Genomic DNA, 15,783 nt, shown 5'->3' with positions numbered 1-15,783 from the left:
CTCTCTCTCTCTCACACACACACACACACACACACACACACACACACAAACCTAACAAAACACAAGTCTCTTTCCAGCTGTTTCTAGGGCATGTCATGTTGATATAGAGCCAGGCAGGGCGCTGACTTCCAGCAGGGGGCGGGGCAGGTGAGCCCTCTGCTCTGGAGAAGGGGCAGGTAGGGTGCCATGAGGCCAGGCAAGGCTAGAGAAGCAACAGGCGTGACCCAGTGGCTCTCTGGGATGATATACACTGACACGGGGTCGGGTGGGGTCAATGCAGGTCTGCTGCAGAGGGCAAGGCAGGGCAGGGCAGGGCAGGTCATCAACAGACCCAGTCAAGGCTAGGAAGACGTGTCCTTCTCCATCCAGAGCTCAGAGCTTCCTGGAAGAGGTGACAGCCAGTGACTTGGCAACTGTCCCAGGGCAAGGACAGTACCTTCTCACCTGTGACCAGTCATTCTCCAGCTCAAGGACAAACACTCACTACACTCATCTACTGCCTGCTTCAGGCTCCACCCCTCAGCCAGGCTAAGACAGTCGCAGGCAGGGGGTGGTGAGATCCCTGAGGGGAGGCCTCAGAGGGTGTCAGAGGCAGGTCCACGCCAAGGCTGAATAGACCTCACTTTCAGTCACCAGCTTCCTGGACGCTTCTGAGCTCTCCCTCAAAGGCTGTTGCACCCTCACCACTGTCCCCGAGACAGGCCTGTTCCCCATGACTGCCCCTGCACCTGCCTTATCAATCTGAAAGGCTCTGCTAACTGCACCCCGTCACCTCACTGATTCAGTCACATGATCCTGGCTGTGCCCAACTGGCTGCATGGTAAGGTCCCAGGGCAGGCAGGGACCAAGTCATCTCTAGCAGGACATTAGCTCTGAGGAGATGAGGCCAATATAGAAAGGAGTGTGAGCATGCATGTGTGAGCATGTAGAGCATGCATGTGTGAGTATGATTGTGTGAGCAAGCATGTATGTAGGGAATGGTGAAGGGAAGACTGCTGAATGTCAGGCACACGGTCTCTTCTCTGCCAGGACCACCTACCTGGGACTGTCCCCTCTCGGGTGTTGGCTTCTGCTACCTCACCATGGAATCCTACCTTGCCAGAAAGACTTGGAAGGGCACTCGCACGGGGAAGTGGGTACTCCGGGTGCCTATGATCTCCAGGATGCCAGCCTGATGCAGCTGTTCTGCCACATGCCCCACATCCAAGAGGCCTGGGAGCTGGGAGCCAGAGACACAGCCAAGGAGAACTGGAGTCAGGAACAGGGCTGCGAGGAGAGGGTCCCACAGGAGGGGAGGGGCGGAGGACGGTACGGCAGGGTTGGGGTTGGGGAAAGGGAGCTCACCTTTCCAGGGGTGGGATTGAGACAGTGGATAACATAGACATGGCCCCTGCTGAGTGGAAAGGGACAGTCACCGAGGGGGACAGTAGTCACAGATCCGACTTCCTTCCATCCCGTCCTCCAGGGTCCAGTGGAGGGACGCAGTTCTCACCTGCCTAGCCGAGCTAGCAAGTCACCCAGGGACTGCTGGAATCGAGAGGCCAATGTGGGTTTGCTTTGCTCAGTCCCAGCCTGGGGCTCTGCTTCCTGGAACAGGCTGCCCATGAGCTGTGCGGGGTGAGATGAATCTCAGCTATTTCCACCCCGGGGCCTGTCCACCCACCCCACGGTCCCCGGAACCCACACACACACTCATCCCTCCATCCAGGCGTCGAGGACTACCCCGGCAAAGCCCGGTGAGCACCTGAAGGGAAGGCTAGATCACCTGCAGCTGGCTCTGCCTGAGCATCTCCAGCATGGCGGGGTCCAGGTGGCCCCTGTTTCTGTTTATGAACTTGTGCACCTGCAAGAGAGGAGACGACGGTGGGACAGCCCCGAGGGAGGCTGGGGGTGCACCACACCTCAGAGACAGACAGGCCTTCTCAGCTCCGCACAGTCCTGCTGGCCCCTGGCCTTTCCGGTTCATCCCACGGATGGGTCCACTTGTTAGTAAAGCCCTCCTTGTCCGGGGCACGTGCCGTAGAGCGGCTTCCTACCGCAGAGAAAGGTCTCCTCCGCCCTCCGCTCTTCAGGATGCTCCATTATCCTCCCACCTTTCTCCACAGAAAACTCAGGCGGGCTTGTCTTTTTTTTTTTTTTTTTTTTTTTTTTTTCTTTAAGACCGGGTTTCTCTGTATAGCCCTGGCTGTCCTAGAACTCCCTCTGTAGACCAAGCTGGCCTTGAACTCAGAGATTAAAGGCATGGACACTTGCCCATTTCTTCTTTTTTAATCAAAACCCAATCTCAGGGACAGGGCTGTGGCACAGCTGGAGGAGCCCCAGCCTACGGTGCCCAAGGCCCAGGTTCTGAGTCCCAGCACTAACCCTAACCTGGGCTGGGCCTGGTGGTGCACATCTTTAATCCCAGCACTCGGGAGGCAGAGGCAGGCGGATTTCTGAGTTCGAGTCCAGCCTGGTCTACAGAGTGAGTTCCAGGACAGCCAGGGCTATACAGAGAAACCCTGTTTCGAAAAACAAACAAACAAAACCTAACCCGAGTTCAGCCTAACCCTGAACTGGGCTCGGGTGTTGCACACCTGCAGTCCCAGCACTTGGGAACGGGGGGCAAAAAGATCAGAAATGTAAGGTCACCCCTGGCCACAAAGAAAATTAGAGGCCAGATGAGGAAAAATGAGACCCTGTCTCAAAACCCAGAACAAGGGCTAGGGGCGTGGCTCAAGTCTTCAATTGGAGCAAGTTAGGAGGCAGGGACAGGAGGATCTCTGAGTTCCAGGCCAGGCATAGTGAGCTCCAGGACAGCCAGGGCTACACAGAGAAACCCTGTCTCAAAAACAAACAAACACCAAGGCATAATTTAAAAAAAGACGATGATGACTTGGGGCTGCAGAGGTGGCTCCACAGTTGAGCACTGGCCGCACTCACACCCCATTGTCACCCCCAGCCCCAGAGAATCTGATGCTCTCTGATGACTTCTGAGGGCACCAGGCACACTCAAGGTGCACGGACTCATGTAGGCAGAACTCTCATACACACAGAGTTTTTAAAACGGGGAGGTGTTAAGGGACAGACGAGATGGCTCAGTGGTTAAGAGAGCAAACTGCATAGTAAACTGGGTCAGTAAGACACCTGCTGCTGAGTCTGAGGACACAAGTTCAAGTCCAGCTAGTCACACCATGGAAGAAGAAAGTTGTCCTCTGACCTCCACATATACACACACGCACCCTCCCCCTGCCTTATTAACTAAAAACAAATTAAAAAAAAAAATCCATCAGGGATGGGAGGGGCTCTCAAGGCCTCATCCTTAGCTAAGGAACTATTAAAAATAATTAACACTCAGAAGTGGGTGTGACCTGAAGCTCATGTGGAGATACAGTGCCACTTCTAGGTTTTTTTGTTTTTTTTTGTTTTTTTGAGATAGGGCTTCTCTGTATAGCCCTGGCTGTCCTGGAACTCACTTTGTAGACCAGGCTTGCTTCGAACTCAGAAATCCGCCTGCCTCTGTCTCCTGAATGCTGGGATTAAAGGTGTGTGCCACCACGCCCAGCACAGTGCCACTTCTAGAAAGGAAATCTCTCTGACCTATCAGTTGTCATCTGGTAGGTGACTCAGCTTGGGAGGGGCAGACACGACGGTGACACGGCCTTGGTGATTCACCTGCATTCCTTGCCTGAGAGCAGATACCTGGTAGGTGACGGTCCCAGCGTAGTGCCGCACCATGAAGATTGGCAGGGGCAACAGAGGCTTGACGTAGCTGGGGTTGTCACCATGGTGATAGTGGCACTTCTGGAGGAAGGTGTGGTCCGTGGCCTGGTAAGGAAGGAGCCACACTTTCTCAGTCCTGTACACACTCTGCTCCCTGGATTCACCCTGTTCCTTCCTGAAGACCACAGCCCCACACAAGCTAGACACGGGGACATTTGTCTCCCCAGATCTCTTCCTCAGACAGGGAGAGTCAGCTTGGTCTGTGGCAGAGTCCCTGTAGTGTGTCCCCTTACTCCATGACTTTAGGTTTTGAACAGCTAGGTACTATTTGAGAAGGTCAGGGTCAGGAGCCACCTCTGCCAGGCCCTAGACGTGACATTTCTCAGGAAGTCTGAAGGAGTTAAAGAAAACTGGGTTGAAGGCTTTGAGACAGATGCCAAAGCTGTTCCAACCACACCCTCTCCACAGGCTGTCACAGGTCACTATGTACCCTAAGGGGTGGGCAAAAACACTGCCTATTCTTCTAGAGTACCCAGGTTCAGTTCCCGGCCCTTACACGGATGGTGGTTCCCAGTGGTAACTTCAGTCCCAGGGGATCCGATGCCCTTTTCTGTCCTCCCCAGAACCACACATGGTACTCAGACAAACGCAAAAAAAAATCAAAACACCCACATTCGTAAAACAGATTTTTTTTTAAAGTGAGCCAGGGACTTGAGAAACACCTGTGAGGGTTTCTCTTATTCGGTTTTGGGGACAGTTCCCTAGGAAGACCAGACTGGCTTTGAATTCACACTGATCCCCCTGCCTCTGCACCCAGATGCTGGGGATTAAAGGTTGGATTAAAGATACCAGGCACCACCGTTCCTGGCTGGCTTGAGATACAGTCCCTTTGGGCTGGGCTAGCCTTCAACTCCCTGTGTAGCTGAGGATGGCCCTCCTCCCCTCTACCTCTAGAGTGCTGGGACCCTCTGTCACAATCCCTTCTCAGGGAAAGAGCGGCAATGTCTGCGTCCCAGTGTGCGCTCCCATCTTACCACAGACATGGATGAAGCCTTCTCTCCTAGCCTTCCCTGGCCTGCAAATGCTACTTATTCCCCAGGCCACGTGCAGTGAGGGCCAAGAGCTCTTAACCCTTTCCACCCCCCTGTGGGGGAGTGCAAACAAGTCACCTTCCACCTGGGGATGAGCCTTTGCAAGGAGGCACAGCTGGGCTCCTGAGAGGTCGAGCTTTGGCTTGGGTTGTTGTGTAGAACAGCATTACCACACCTGATTTTATACCGTGCTGGGGATCGAACCTAGGGCCCTGTGCCTGCTAGGCAAGCCCTCCTCCTCCTGAGCCCTATCACCATCCCAGGGTCACTTTATTTTTTGGAATCTACCCTGCTCAGCCTCAGTTCCCAAAAGTCTGGGTCCTATACATGTTTCCGTGACTTCACATAGCTGCCCACCATCTGGAATTCTTATTTATTTATTGTAGAAAATGGGGTCTCATATACGAGATTAGTCTGGGGTGTGCTGCCTAGCTCAGCCTGGTCTGCCTGTCCTCCCTCCCTCCCTCCCTCCCTCCCTTCCTTCCTTCCTTCCTTCCTTCCTTCCTTCCTTCCTTCCTTCCTTCCTTCTTATGTCAGGCTGTGCTGGCTTCAAACTCATTTCCCCTGCTTTTGCCTTGTGAGTGCTGACAGACAGGTGTTTATGGCCACACCAGGTGGAGTTTATATTAGGATCCAGAAATTGAATTCATTATCTTTTTTTCTTCAGTTTTTTGAGACAGGGTTTCTGGGTGTATGCCTGGCTGTCCTGGAACTCACTTCATAGACCAGGCTGGCCTGGAGCTAAGAGATCTGCCTGCTTTCAGATGAAGGCACCACTGCTCAGACCAAATCCACTGTCTGACACACAGTTGGCAAATGCTGAACCACTGAACTGTGACTATACATTACCTGCCCCCCCATTCTCTCTCTCTCTCTCTCTTCCTCTCTTTCTTTCTCTCTCTCTTCCTCTCTCTCTCTCTTTCTTTCTTTCTGGTTGTTGTTTTGATACAGGGTCTCTCTGTGTAGTCCTGGAAATACTAGAACTTGCTCTGTAGACCAGGCTAGCCTTGACATCTCAGAGATCCTCCTGCCTCTGCCTCCCAAATGCTAGGACTAAAGGTGTGCGCCACAACACCTAGCCTACATTTTTTTTTATAAGTTAATTACTTCTTTAGATTTATTTCCTTTTTCATATGTGTCTGTGCTTTGCCTGCATGTCTGTATTTGCCCCACATGTGAGGCTGATGGTCACGGAGGTCAGAAAAGGTCATCAGATCTCCTGAAACTGGAGTTACAGTAACGGCTGTGAGACACCGTGTGGATGCAGGCATTTGAACCTGGGTCTGCTCTTACCCTCTGAGCCATCTCTCCAGCCCTTGCCATTTCTTTCCCATTCTCCTGGGCTCAAGGAAGGGAAGAACTGAATCTTTTGTCTCCGACCTTTCCCCTCAGAATGGTCCCCACACACAAAGCCATCCCTCAGTGCCAGCACACCTCAGGTTGAGCCAGAGCTCTCAGACAGGCCCAGCCGCCGGCAGCTCGGTCTAGTGTAGAGGAGGGGCAGGTCACACTGACTGCACCTGACAACCAACACTGTCTGCTCTCTCCAGGAGTTCAAATATAGAGGCAGACGCTGATGTGTAACAGGGAATGTTTACACATGGCAGCCACTTACCAACCCAAGAAGCATTTGTAGTGTGCTGCTGGCGGGGGCACACCTGTAATCCCAGCACTTGGGATGTGAAGGCATAGGGTCAGGAGATCAAGGCTAGCCTGGGCTACATATGTAACTTCCTGTCTCAGCAGCAGCAGAAGAGGAGGGGGGGGAAAGGGGAGGAGGAAGAAGAGGAGGAGGAGTTTATGACTATCCTAACCCCAGTTCCAGAGGATCTGACGTCCTCTTCTGAATTCCACAGTACCATGCATGCACATGGCACACACACATACATATAGGCAAAACATCTGGACACATAAAATTAAATGTTTTTTAAGTGCTCGGTGGGAGTATAGGGTTCTTCCCCTTGAATACCTTCTTCCCAGACTGTGCAGGACATCATGTCTCTGACCCTATAGCTTGCTTGTCTCCCAGGAAGCCCTGCTGTCTTTATCCTGGCTACCTAGGGTCCCCCATTCCTTATCCCTGACCCTGAGTGTCACTGACTGCTCTCACCTGGGGTAGCCAGGTCTGGGTATCCAGGATGCTTAGAAGACTATGGGGCTGGCCCACCAGGAGATCCAGGCAGGACTGCATTGGACGCTGAGGAATGGGCACCCACTTCAGCAGTTCCTGCTGGCACGCCTCCTAGGAACAACCAGTATTTGGTACCTAACAGCCCACATTCGTTGGGGTTGGGTGAGATCACAGAGCTGCACAGTATCCTCCTCTTATATATGGAAAGGGAGGCTGAGGATGGAGCCCTTCCCATCCTCCGTGGAAAGGGGGCTTTGAGGGTCTTCCCGTGACTACTTTCAGCCTCTGTTCAAGGTAACGCTCTGTGTCACCTGCAACGTCTGAGCTCAGCTCCGTACCTCCTCCTGGGCCAGCAGCCTCTGACTGGAGAAGAGCTGCAGGCGCTCGCTGGCCAGATTACTGCATAGCTGCTCTAAGCCATTCACCCGCAGAGCCTAGGGCAAGTGAACAAGGAGGGGGATCTGCACAGGAGGTGGGGGCCAGGCAAATAGGGCTGCCCTTCCCTTCTCCCCAGGACTCTCAAAGGAGTGATACACCAGAGCTGAGGCTCCAGCCAAGAGGGACAAGTCAATAGGAGTGCAGTCTATAGGCCATCATGGATCCTAGCCATACATCATCCCCCCCCCCCAGCTCTCCACAGCCCTGCCCTCTGCTCCAATTATGAGCCTTTCGAGCTCTGACCACACCCATCTGGAGAGGGTCTGCAAGGTGCCTCTTCCTTGATGGCACTCGGCATCCCATAGTCTCATGTTGCTGCCGCCTCCAGGAAGCCTGCCAGCCTGCTCTGGTGTTCTCTCTGCAGCCTCAGTACATAACCACAAGTCCAGAAGGCCTTAGCATAGCTGTGCACACCCACAAGGGCACACCAGCTCAGATCTGCATGCGTTTCCCTTCCAGAGCAGAGTAGTTGTTAAGCACATCCTAAGAAGGGCAGGATCCTTGGGGCAGTAAACAGTGCCCATCCAAGAACTGGGGGTGGGGATAGCCATGCCCAATTATTGTTAGCCCTTCCCACAAAAGGGGGTAACACTTAGGGAAGGGTGCACAGCTGTGACAGTTCCTTAGTATGTGGGAGGTGACGGACCCAGTCCAGGGTGGTGGCCGTGTACACAGAACTCTCTGAAGCAATGTCCCTGCAGAGAGCAAGGCCTGCTGACATTGCCTACTGCACTGCTGGGGACACTGACCTCAGAAGGGTTAATTAGCTGTGTAGGGTCACACAGCCAGCAAGGGGCAGGACAAAGCAGATGGACAGCTCTGGACTTGTGGTAGGTTCCAGCTCCTCCCAGAGGGAACCCAGGGGGGCTCCCAGGCCCAGCTGGGAAAGGCACATGTGTTGAACTCCTCCCCCTCCTCTTCCTCTTCCCAGGAGCATGCAGATGGAGTCAAGCAGACAGAGAGCCCCAGGATTCCCCCCCCCCCCCCCCAGCCTCAACCAGACTCGAAGGACCCCAGATATAGGACATTTCCATCCCTACCCAGGGACACCCGACCAGGATTCCACTCAGTAGCCCCAGAGGGAGCCAGCAAAGACACGGGTCAGACAGGCAAGCAGAGTAGAGAGGAGCTGGAATGAGATGGGCCTGCCTTGCCCCGCCCCCCTCAGGGGGTGACCTCAAAGCCAAAGGCATCTACAACTGCAATGGTGGCCAAACCGTCCGCCTCCTTTGGTGGGGACAGCCGCGCATTCATGTGCTTCAGAAGCCAGGTGAAGAGCCTCGCGTACAGGGTCTTGGCCAGGGCATCCCTGCGGGCACCATACGTGAGCCTTGCCCGCGGAGCAACACACCTGGCTTCACTCTCCGATCCCCAAGGTTACCTGGCATCAGTGGCCCCTTCCACTGGCAGAGGTCTGGAGACCGGGCCATAGGGTGTGTCCTGGAGACCAGAGAAATTCTCAAGTCCATACTCCTGGTGCTCCAGGTTGCTCCTCCCACCTTTCCAGCACCCTCTGGGCTCACCATGACCCTCTTGGTGACTGCTCCCTCCAGGCGCTCTGGTGGCACCTGTAGCAGTCGGGCTGCCAGGTGGATTTCAGCCCAACTGGACACAGCAGCCACCTCTTGGGACTCCCGCTGGACAGAGGAAGGACAGAAAGAACTTTGCTTGTGCGGTGGCAATAGCCCTCAGACGGGGACAGGCAGGACTTTGCTTGATCTAGCCAGCTGCCCTGTACTCAAAGGACCAGCAGCAGCCAGCTGTGGCGGTGCGTGCTTTTAATCCCAGCACTTGGGAAACAGAGGAATGTTCTCTGTGAGTTCGAAGTCAGCCTGGGCCAAGAGCATCTGAGGTGCTCAGGGCTGAGTGAACCAGGCTCTGGGACTGAAGGCCCTGAGTGTGAGTCCCTGACTGTCTTTTCTTAGTAGCTGAGCCATCCTGACAAATCCATTCCTCTCCTCGACCCTTTGCTGCTTATTGCTAGGGAAGGGTTATCTCTAAGGACACAGTGTTGCCATGAGAATTCAATTTTGTTACTGTTTTTTAAAATGTCACAGGAGCTCCCCAGTGCTCATCAGCCAGCGGGTTCTTGGTTAGATCCAGGTGCTCTTCTTAAGGGTTAGGGCAAGTACAAAAGGCGGCATGAGGCGGGCGGGTGCAGAAGGGCCGGGACTCACTGTTCTCATCTGTGTAATAGGGGTCTGCCGGCTTTCAGAGGCAGCCCAGGGCTTTGTCATTCTCCACATACAATGGCTTGGCGTCATCACTGCCCCAACAAACCATCACTGCCCATCCCGTGCGCTCCGTGGTCCTGCCCACCTCTGAAGAAGAGAAGCAGATGTTGCCCAGATGCAGGATGGTGGCCAGCACAGCCCAGACTGCAGTCAGCTCCTCTGTGCACAACCCCAGCCTCCTCAGGGCCTTCACCAGCTCCTTGAAGTCCTGCGCATCCTCCTTGCCCTGCAGCCTGCAGGCCCCACCCTGCAGAGAACAGCAGGCTTGTGGAGGGGCGATGCCCGGCATCCCACAGTGTCCTGAAAGCCATGGCTGAGTCTGGGCACGCCGTCTGTGAGAGCCTCCGCCCTACCTGGTTGAGGTAGTAGTAGGCCTCGGGTCCCTGCAGAGAGAGTTGCTCACGATCCGTGGGGTCCAACCCTGCCAGCAGCTCATAAAACACATGGAAGCTTCGCTCAGCCTGGGCCTTGGGTAGAGAAACTTGCTTGGCAGGGAGCAGGGTTTGAGGGCTATGCCCCATTCTCTTCCCCACCTTCAGAGCTGGGGAGGGGGTGGGCAGAAGGCTGGTCATTACCTGAAATACTACTCTGGAGGTCTCAAGCAGATAGTGGGACACTGAGGCTCCTACAATAAGCCCCCTGTGGGTAAAAGAGACAGGGTAGGCACACCCAGAAGCGCTTCTCTGAAGGGGCAATCCAGGGGCTGAGGCGAAAGATAGTGTCCCTGCTTCCAGGGCACGTAACCCATCACAGGTGCCACTGAGCCCACCACTCACTGCTGCAGGCAGAGGCGGATCTCCTGGCCGAAGCGGCTGGCGTTGGCATTGAGGATGGTCTTGGCATGGCCAAAGCTGCCGAGTACGGGCAGAATGTCCTCCAGCTGTGTGAGGGTTTGGGAGACTCATGTGTTCTTAAGATGGCCTTGGTACCCACCGCCCACTGAGAGTTCTCTATACTGCTGGCTGTGTGGACCCTCAAGGTGTCAGTCTTATCAGAACCCCGCACCCCATTCAAAGGGTTGAGGCTGTAGGTCAATTTGTAGAGTTACTCATATCACATTCATGAGGCCCTGGGCTCAATCCCCAGTACCACATAAAACTAAGCACGGTGCTACACACCATAATCCTAGCACTGGAGAGGCACAGGCGGGCAGGAGAATCAGAGGTTTAAAGTCATTCTCAACTACACAGGGAGTTCTAGGCCATCCTGGGCTACGTGAGATGCTATTTTAAAAAATAAAATAAGCCAGGCGTGGTGGCGCATGCCTTTAATCCCAGCACTTGGGAGGCAGAGACAGGCGGATTTCTGAGTTCGAGGCCAGCCTGGTCGACAGAGTGAGTTCCAGGACAGCCAAGGCTACACAGAGAAACCCTGTCTCGAAAAACCAAAAATAAATAAATAAATAAATAAATAAATAAATAGAATAAAATATTCAGGCATGGTAGCACATGGCTTTAATCCTAGCACTCTGGAGGCAGAGGCAGGAGGCAGAGGCAGGTGGATCTTTGAGTNTAAGGCCAGCCTGGTCTATAGAGTGAGTTCCAGGACAGCCAGGGCTATACAGAGAAACCCCCATCTTAAAAAGAACAAAACTAACAACAATACAAAACAAATAAAATAAAAAGGCCCAACCCCACTCCCTTGCATTGGAAAACCTTGGGGGCTGATCTATGAGAAGCCGCAGGCTCGGGGAAGTGGTCTGAGAAATGGCCAGGTGACTCCTGCCAGACCTCACCTGAGCCCGGTTGGCCTCCATCAGCTCCTGCCCTAGGCTGCTTAGAAACTCCAAAATCTTCTTGGCCCCCTCGGTCTTCCCTGAGCCACTGTGTCCCCTGCAGGGTGGGAGGGGATGAGGATGGGGGAGGCACAAGGGACTGCCCCACTGAGCCCGGGCAGTAGGGCTATATCGCATGAAAGCGATTCCTATACTGTAGAGAGGCTAGACCTGGTTCATGGAGAATAGCCAGAAAGAAGTGCTACGCAGCAACACTCAGGACGGTCTCAGGGCAGTCCTGAGGATGCCCAGCAGAACATGGAACCAATAGTTAGGGTATCCTGTGGGCTCAGGCAAGCAAATTAGGCGGGACTCACCCCAGGAGGATGCAGGAATCCTGTCCAGTGCTCTGAGACAGGCTATAGGCTGCTGCCCCGATGGCAAAGATGTGTCTGGGAGAGGGGGAGGAGAGCAGAGGCATGAGAAGGTGCCAGAGATGGCTGTCTGGGGCCTCCTAGGAATAAGCGATGTGCCCACGGGCCCTGGCACTCACTCAGTAAGACGGGGTTAAGCACAGAGTCAAAGGACCAAAGGGTCAAAGTCACATACGGTGTGGTGTTCCGGGCCTTCCTGGGATGGTAGCTGGTCAGGACTTCTGATGAGAAAAGAGGCAGGAACTGGTGGGGATTCAGAGCAAGTAGGAGGGGCCCCCCGAAAGTCTGGTAAAGAAAGCAGAGGCTCTCATGAGAAGGGGGTGGGAGAGTATAAACAGGATGTTCTGATATACCCCAAACTAGCCTACTATGCATATCTTGTGGGGACCCAGGAAGAGCTGGTTTTACACCCAGTCTAAGGATGAAGAGAGGCCTCAGAGATGCCAAGGGGCTCCCTGCCCACAGAGGAAAGGGGATCTAGCCTATACCCCCTTCCCTGTGGTCCCCCTTACATAGATACGGCCCAGGTGGAACCTCTTCTTGAGGCACAGCAGCACAGAGCTGTCACACACCAGCCTGTAGGGGCAGCAGGGCAGAGGGTGAAGTGACTGGGCAGCCTGAGGCAAGCTGTGCCACTTCCAGAAGGGCTCTGCAGTCCCCCCCCGCCCCATCCCCTGGGGGGACGCCTGTAATTCCAATGACTGGGGAGGCTGAGACAAGTATACCACATGTTCAACTCCTGCCTGGGAAACCTGGTAAGATTCTTCAACAAGTTAAAAGGTAAAAACAGAGCCGGGCGTGGTGGCACATGCCTTTAATCCCAGCACTTAGGAGGCAGAGGCAGGCAGATTTCTGAGTTCGAGGCCAGCCTGGTCTACAAAGTGAGTTCCAGGACAGCCAGGGCTACACAGAGAAACCCTATCTTGAAAACAACAACAACAAAAAACAAACAAACAAAAGGTAAAAATAGGCTTGGGGCAGGGAGCAAGATGCCTAGGAAGGTACAAGCACTCCCTGCAAAGCCTGTGACAACCAGTGTGAGCCCAGAAACCACAGGGTGGCAGGGTGGGCAGGTAGACTTCTGCAAGTGGTCCTCTGACCTCTACATGTCGAGAGAGAGAGAGAGAGAGAGAGAGAGAGAGAGTCGAGGCAGAGGGAGAGGCAGACAGATCTCTCAGTCTCTCTCTCTCTCTCTCTCTCTCTCTCTCTCTCTCTCTCTATATATATATATATATATATATATATATATATATATATATGAGATTATATAGATTAAGACCAACATGCAGGAGACCTCGGGTTCAATCGATAGTTAAGGAACGGGGCTGCAGATTTGGAAGGCACCTTGCACCCCAAATCTGTCTTTCTCTGAGACAAAAATCCTCTGTTGATTCAGTAAGGGTGCATACTATTTTGAAAGGTCTGAGGGCGGGATTAAGTATGAGAAACTATGAACCAAGGGCAGCAGATTTGGCATTGTGCCCCTCACCGCAGCCTGGCGAGGTCCTCAATATCTTCCAAACCCTCTGGGAGACTCCCGGTCTTAGCACCCAGAAAGGGTGGCATCTCTAGGTTCCTCTGGAGGCTCAACTCCAGGTCCCTTTCCAGCGCTGCCTCAGTGTCATCCTCAGGCTCCCACCGCTCCCTTTGTGACCTGCAGGGGCTATTCTGCCGCAGGCGAGTCTCCAGGGTGAGCTGAGGCAGCAGAGTATCAGCGCCAAGCTCAGGGTCTTCGCTGGGATTAGAGTCCTGTGCCCAGTGCACCCCAGTCTTAGCTTCCAAGGTCTCTGGCTCTGCTTCGCTCCGGTCCTCATCCAGTGGGGTCCCATTGGGGGCAGACGGGGAAAAGGAGGGAACCTGATAGGACCTGATCATCCCTTCTCCATCAGCTTCTTGCTCCTCCCTATCCTCTGCAGCTCCAGCAGTGAGGACGTCCGCGGATGCTCCTGAACTGCTGCTGCCCGACTCCTTCCCCGCATTATGGATCCGGGGAAAGACCACTGCGAATTTGGGATCTGGAGCTGGATCCTCGATGGCTGATGCATCATTACAGACGGAGCTACTCAGAGCCTGCGGAGGCCTCGGACCACCGCCAGGGAGAGCTCGCGGCGTTCCCCGAAGCCCCACCAGGCGACAGGCCAGGCGTAAGGCCAACCAGCGCCGGGCCCCGGGCGCCCTGCCTCGCGCCTCGAGCGCCCTCTCGCGGCCGCGCTCCTCGCACTCCCGCGGGCTCGTGGCCCGCGCCTCCGTCCGACGTCGCTCTACCCGCAGTCGCAGCCATCGCAGGAAGTCCAGGGCTCGCGCCACGCGCTGCAGTCGCGCCTTGAGACCCACGCGGATGCCACCGGCGAACTGGGGGGACGCGCCGGCTGGGGGCCTCGGGCGCAGCCTGCGCAGCACCACGAGCGCGGCCAGTGGCGTCCGGTCCCGGGGTCCTGGGTCCCTTGCACTCGATCGCTCTCTGGCTCCCTCGTCGCTCTCTCCCGCAACCACTTGCGCCTTTCTCCTCACCTCTCCGACCTGGAGGCGCTGAGTCCCGGGAGCCCCCGCTGTGTCAGGCTCGGTGCCCAGCAGCTCAGCCTCTGGCTGCGCCCCGACATCACCGGTGTCTACGATCGCGCTAGAGTCCTGGGGACACTGAGAGACTCTAGGGACGCTGGAGGCTGCTGCTTCCCTGCCCAGATCTATCTCCCGGGACTCAGGGATGCCACTTGAGGTTCCTGGGATCTTCTGTGGGAGATGTCTGTGCCCAGCCCACCCGAGGCTCGAGTCTGTATCTGTCCGGGAATCGTCACTTGCTCTCTGAGGCCCTGTCCCCGACGACCCTTCCTTGCTCTGGAGCTCTAAGACGTGTCCTTCGCTACCTGGATGGTTGTTGCCAGGGCATTTGCCCTGCACCAGAGTTGAACTGGGTCCTCTGATTGGAGCGTCTTCTGAGCTGGTATCCGAAGGCTCCATTTTGGGTGGCCGCTCCGGGGCTCCCCCGCCCTGGCTGCTGCTGTCCTGGGCCTCGCGGGCTTCACTGTCCAGACACGAGCTACCTCCATCCCCGCCCGACGTGTCCCCATCCCTGCCAGGAGTCTCTCCATGACCTCGCGGAGTCGAAGGTCCCCGATCTTTTCCTCTCCTGCGGCGGCCGCGCTTGCCTGTCCGCTCTTCTTCCCCGGGGATTCTCTGTTCCTCCGTGTGCTCCCCACAACTGTCCCCGGACTCACGACTCTCCGTGGGTCCGTGTCCCAGACGCTGCGAGCTGCTGCCCCGCCTCTCCTGGGTCTCCTGTGATGTTTCCGTTTCTGCACTTCTGCAGCGGTGGTTCTCCACTCCAGTGAACTTCCTCTGGCCTCCAGCGGTCCCCTTGCCTCCGGTGGCCTCATGCTCCGTAGCGGGCTTGTTCTTGCGGGCTTTGCTGCGGGCAGGCCTGCGGTCCCGGCTAGGGGCGCAGTCGGCGCTGGCGGACCCAGACTCCCGCTCGGCTGAGGCTGGTCTCCCAGGTCGAGCCCGGCGCTGGGGCGCTTTGCCCTTACTTCCGCCCATGACTGCCTTCCCGATGTCTTGATCCTTTTGCCTTCTGATCTGACTGCCCACGGGTGCCCTGAGGTCTCGGTTGCTCGATGCTCTCTGCTCCTACAGGGTTATGGGCTCAATCTGTCCCCCCTCCTGGAGTCTCCCCTCCTGGGCAGCAGCATCAATAATGCAGGAGGCAGCGGGTCCTGACCTGGTTGGCCAACAATGGAGTGGAAGCAGAGGAAAGAGGAGACGCTGAGGCTGTGGACAAAGGCTGTGGACAGGGCGACGACACCATGACTCCTTGCCAGGCATGTCAGCCTGGCACTAGGCCAGAGTGACAAGGACAGGCTCTACTTCAGCCTCACTACCAGCTTGCCAAGAGGGGCGAATGAAGTTGGCTTCTCCGGGAGACAAGAGATTGTGGCTATGGGACTGGGCAGGTGACACTTGGGCGTTCTTTTCCGTTGTGAAATACAACTTACTAAAAAGTGGACATGATAGGAGTATATACTTTGAACTGTGCACCCTTTTG

General features: G+C 55.4%; 1 protein-coding gene across 1 annotated transcript in view; it reads right to left on the bottom strand.

Annotated features, from left to right (window-relative positions):
* Myo15b (myosin XVB) overlaps nt 1-15,278 on the bottom strand; it is a 35,774-nt gene extending 20,496 nt beyond the window's left edge. The window contains 18 exon segments of the mRNA XM_021212749.1: nt 1,100-1,219; nt 1,345-1,390; nt 1,493-1,608; nt 1,766-1,843; nt 3,682-3,807; nt 6,904-7,035; nt 7,263-7,358; nt 8,539-8,671; nt 8,744-8,802; nt 8,886-8,999; nt 9,682-9,843; nt 10,172-10,235; nt 10,373-10,476; nt 11,332-11,470; nt 11,688-11,762; nt 11,920-12,029; nt 12,257-12,320; nt 13,234-15,278. Of these exon segments, the coding sequence (XP_021068408.1) occupies nt 1,100-1,219; nt 1,345-1,390; nt 1,493-1,608; nt 1,766-1,843; nt 3,682-3,807; nt 6,904-7,035; nt 7,263-7,358; nt 8,539-8,671; nt 8,744-8,802; nt 8,886-8,999; nt 9,682-9,843; nt 10,172-10,235; nt 10,373-10,476; nt 11,332-11,470; nt 11,688-11,762; nt 11,920-12,029; nt 12,257-12,320; nt 13,234-15,278 (3,783 nt within the window).
* Nucleotides 15,279-15,783: the final 505 nt, after the last annotated feature.

This window comes from Mus pahari, chromosome 14 (genome assembly GCF_900095145.1).
Source record: "Mus pahari chromosome 14, PAHARI_EIJ_v1.1, whole genome shotgun sequence".
NCBI classification, from domain to species: Eukaryota; Metazoa; Chordata; class Mammalia; order Rodentia; family Muridae; genus Mus; species Mus pahari.
Note: the sequence above shows the minus strand (reverse complement) of the source record. Positions and strands in the feature narration are given on the sequence as shown.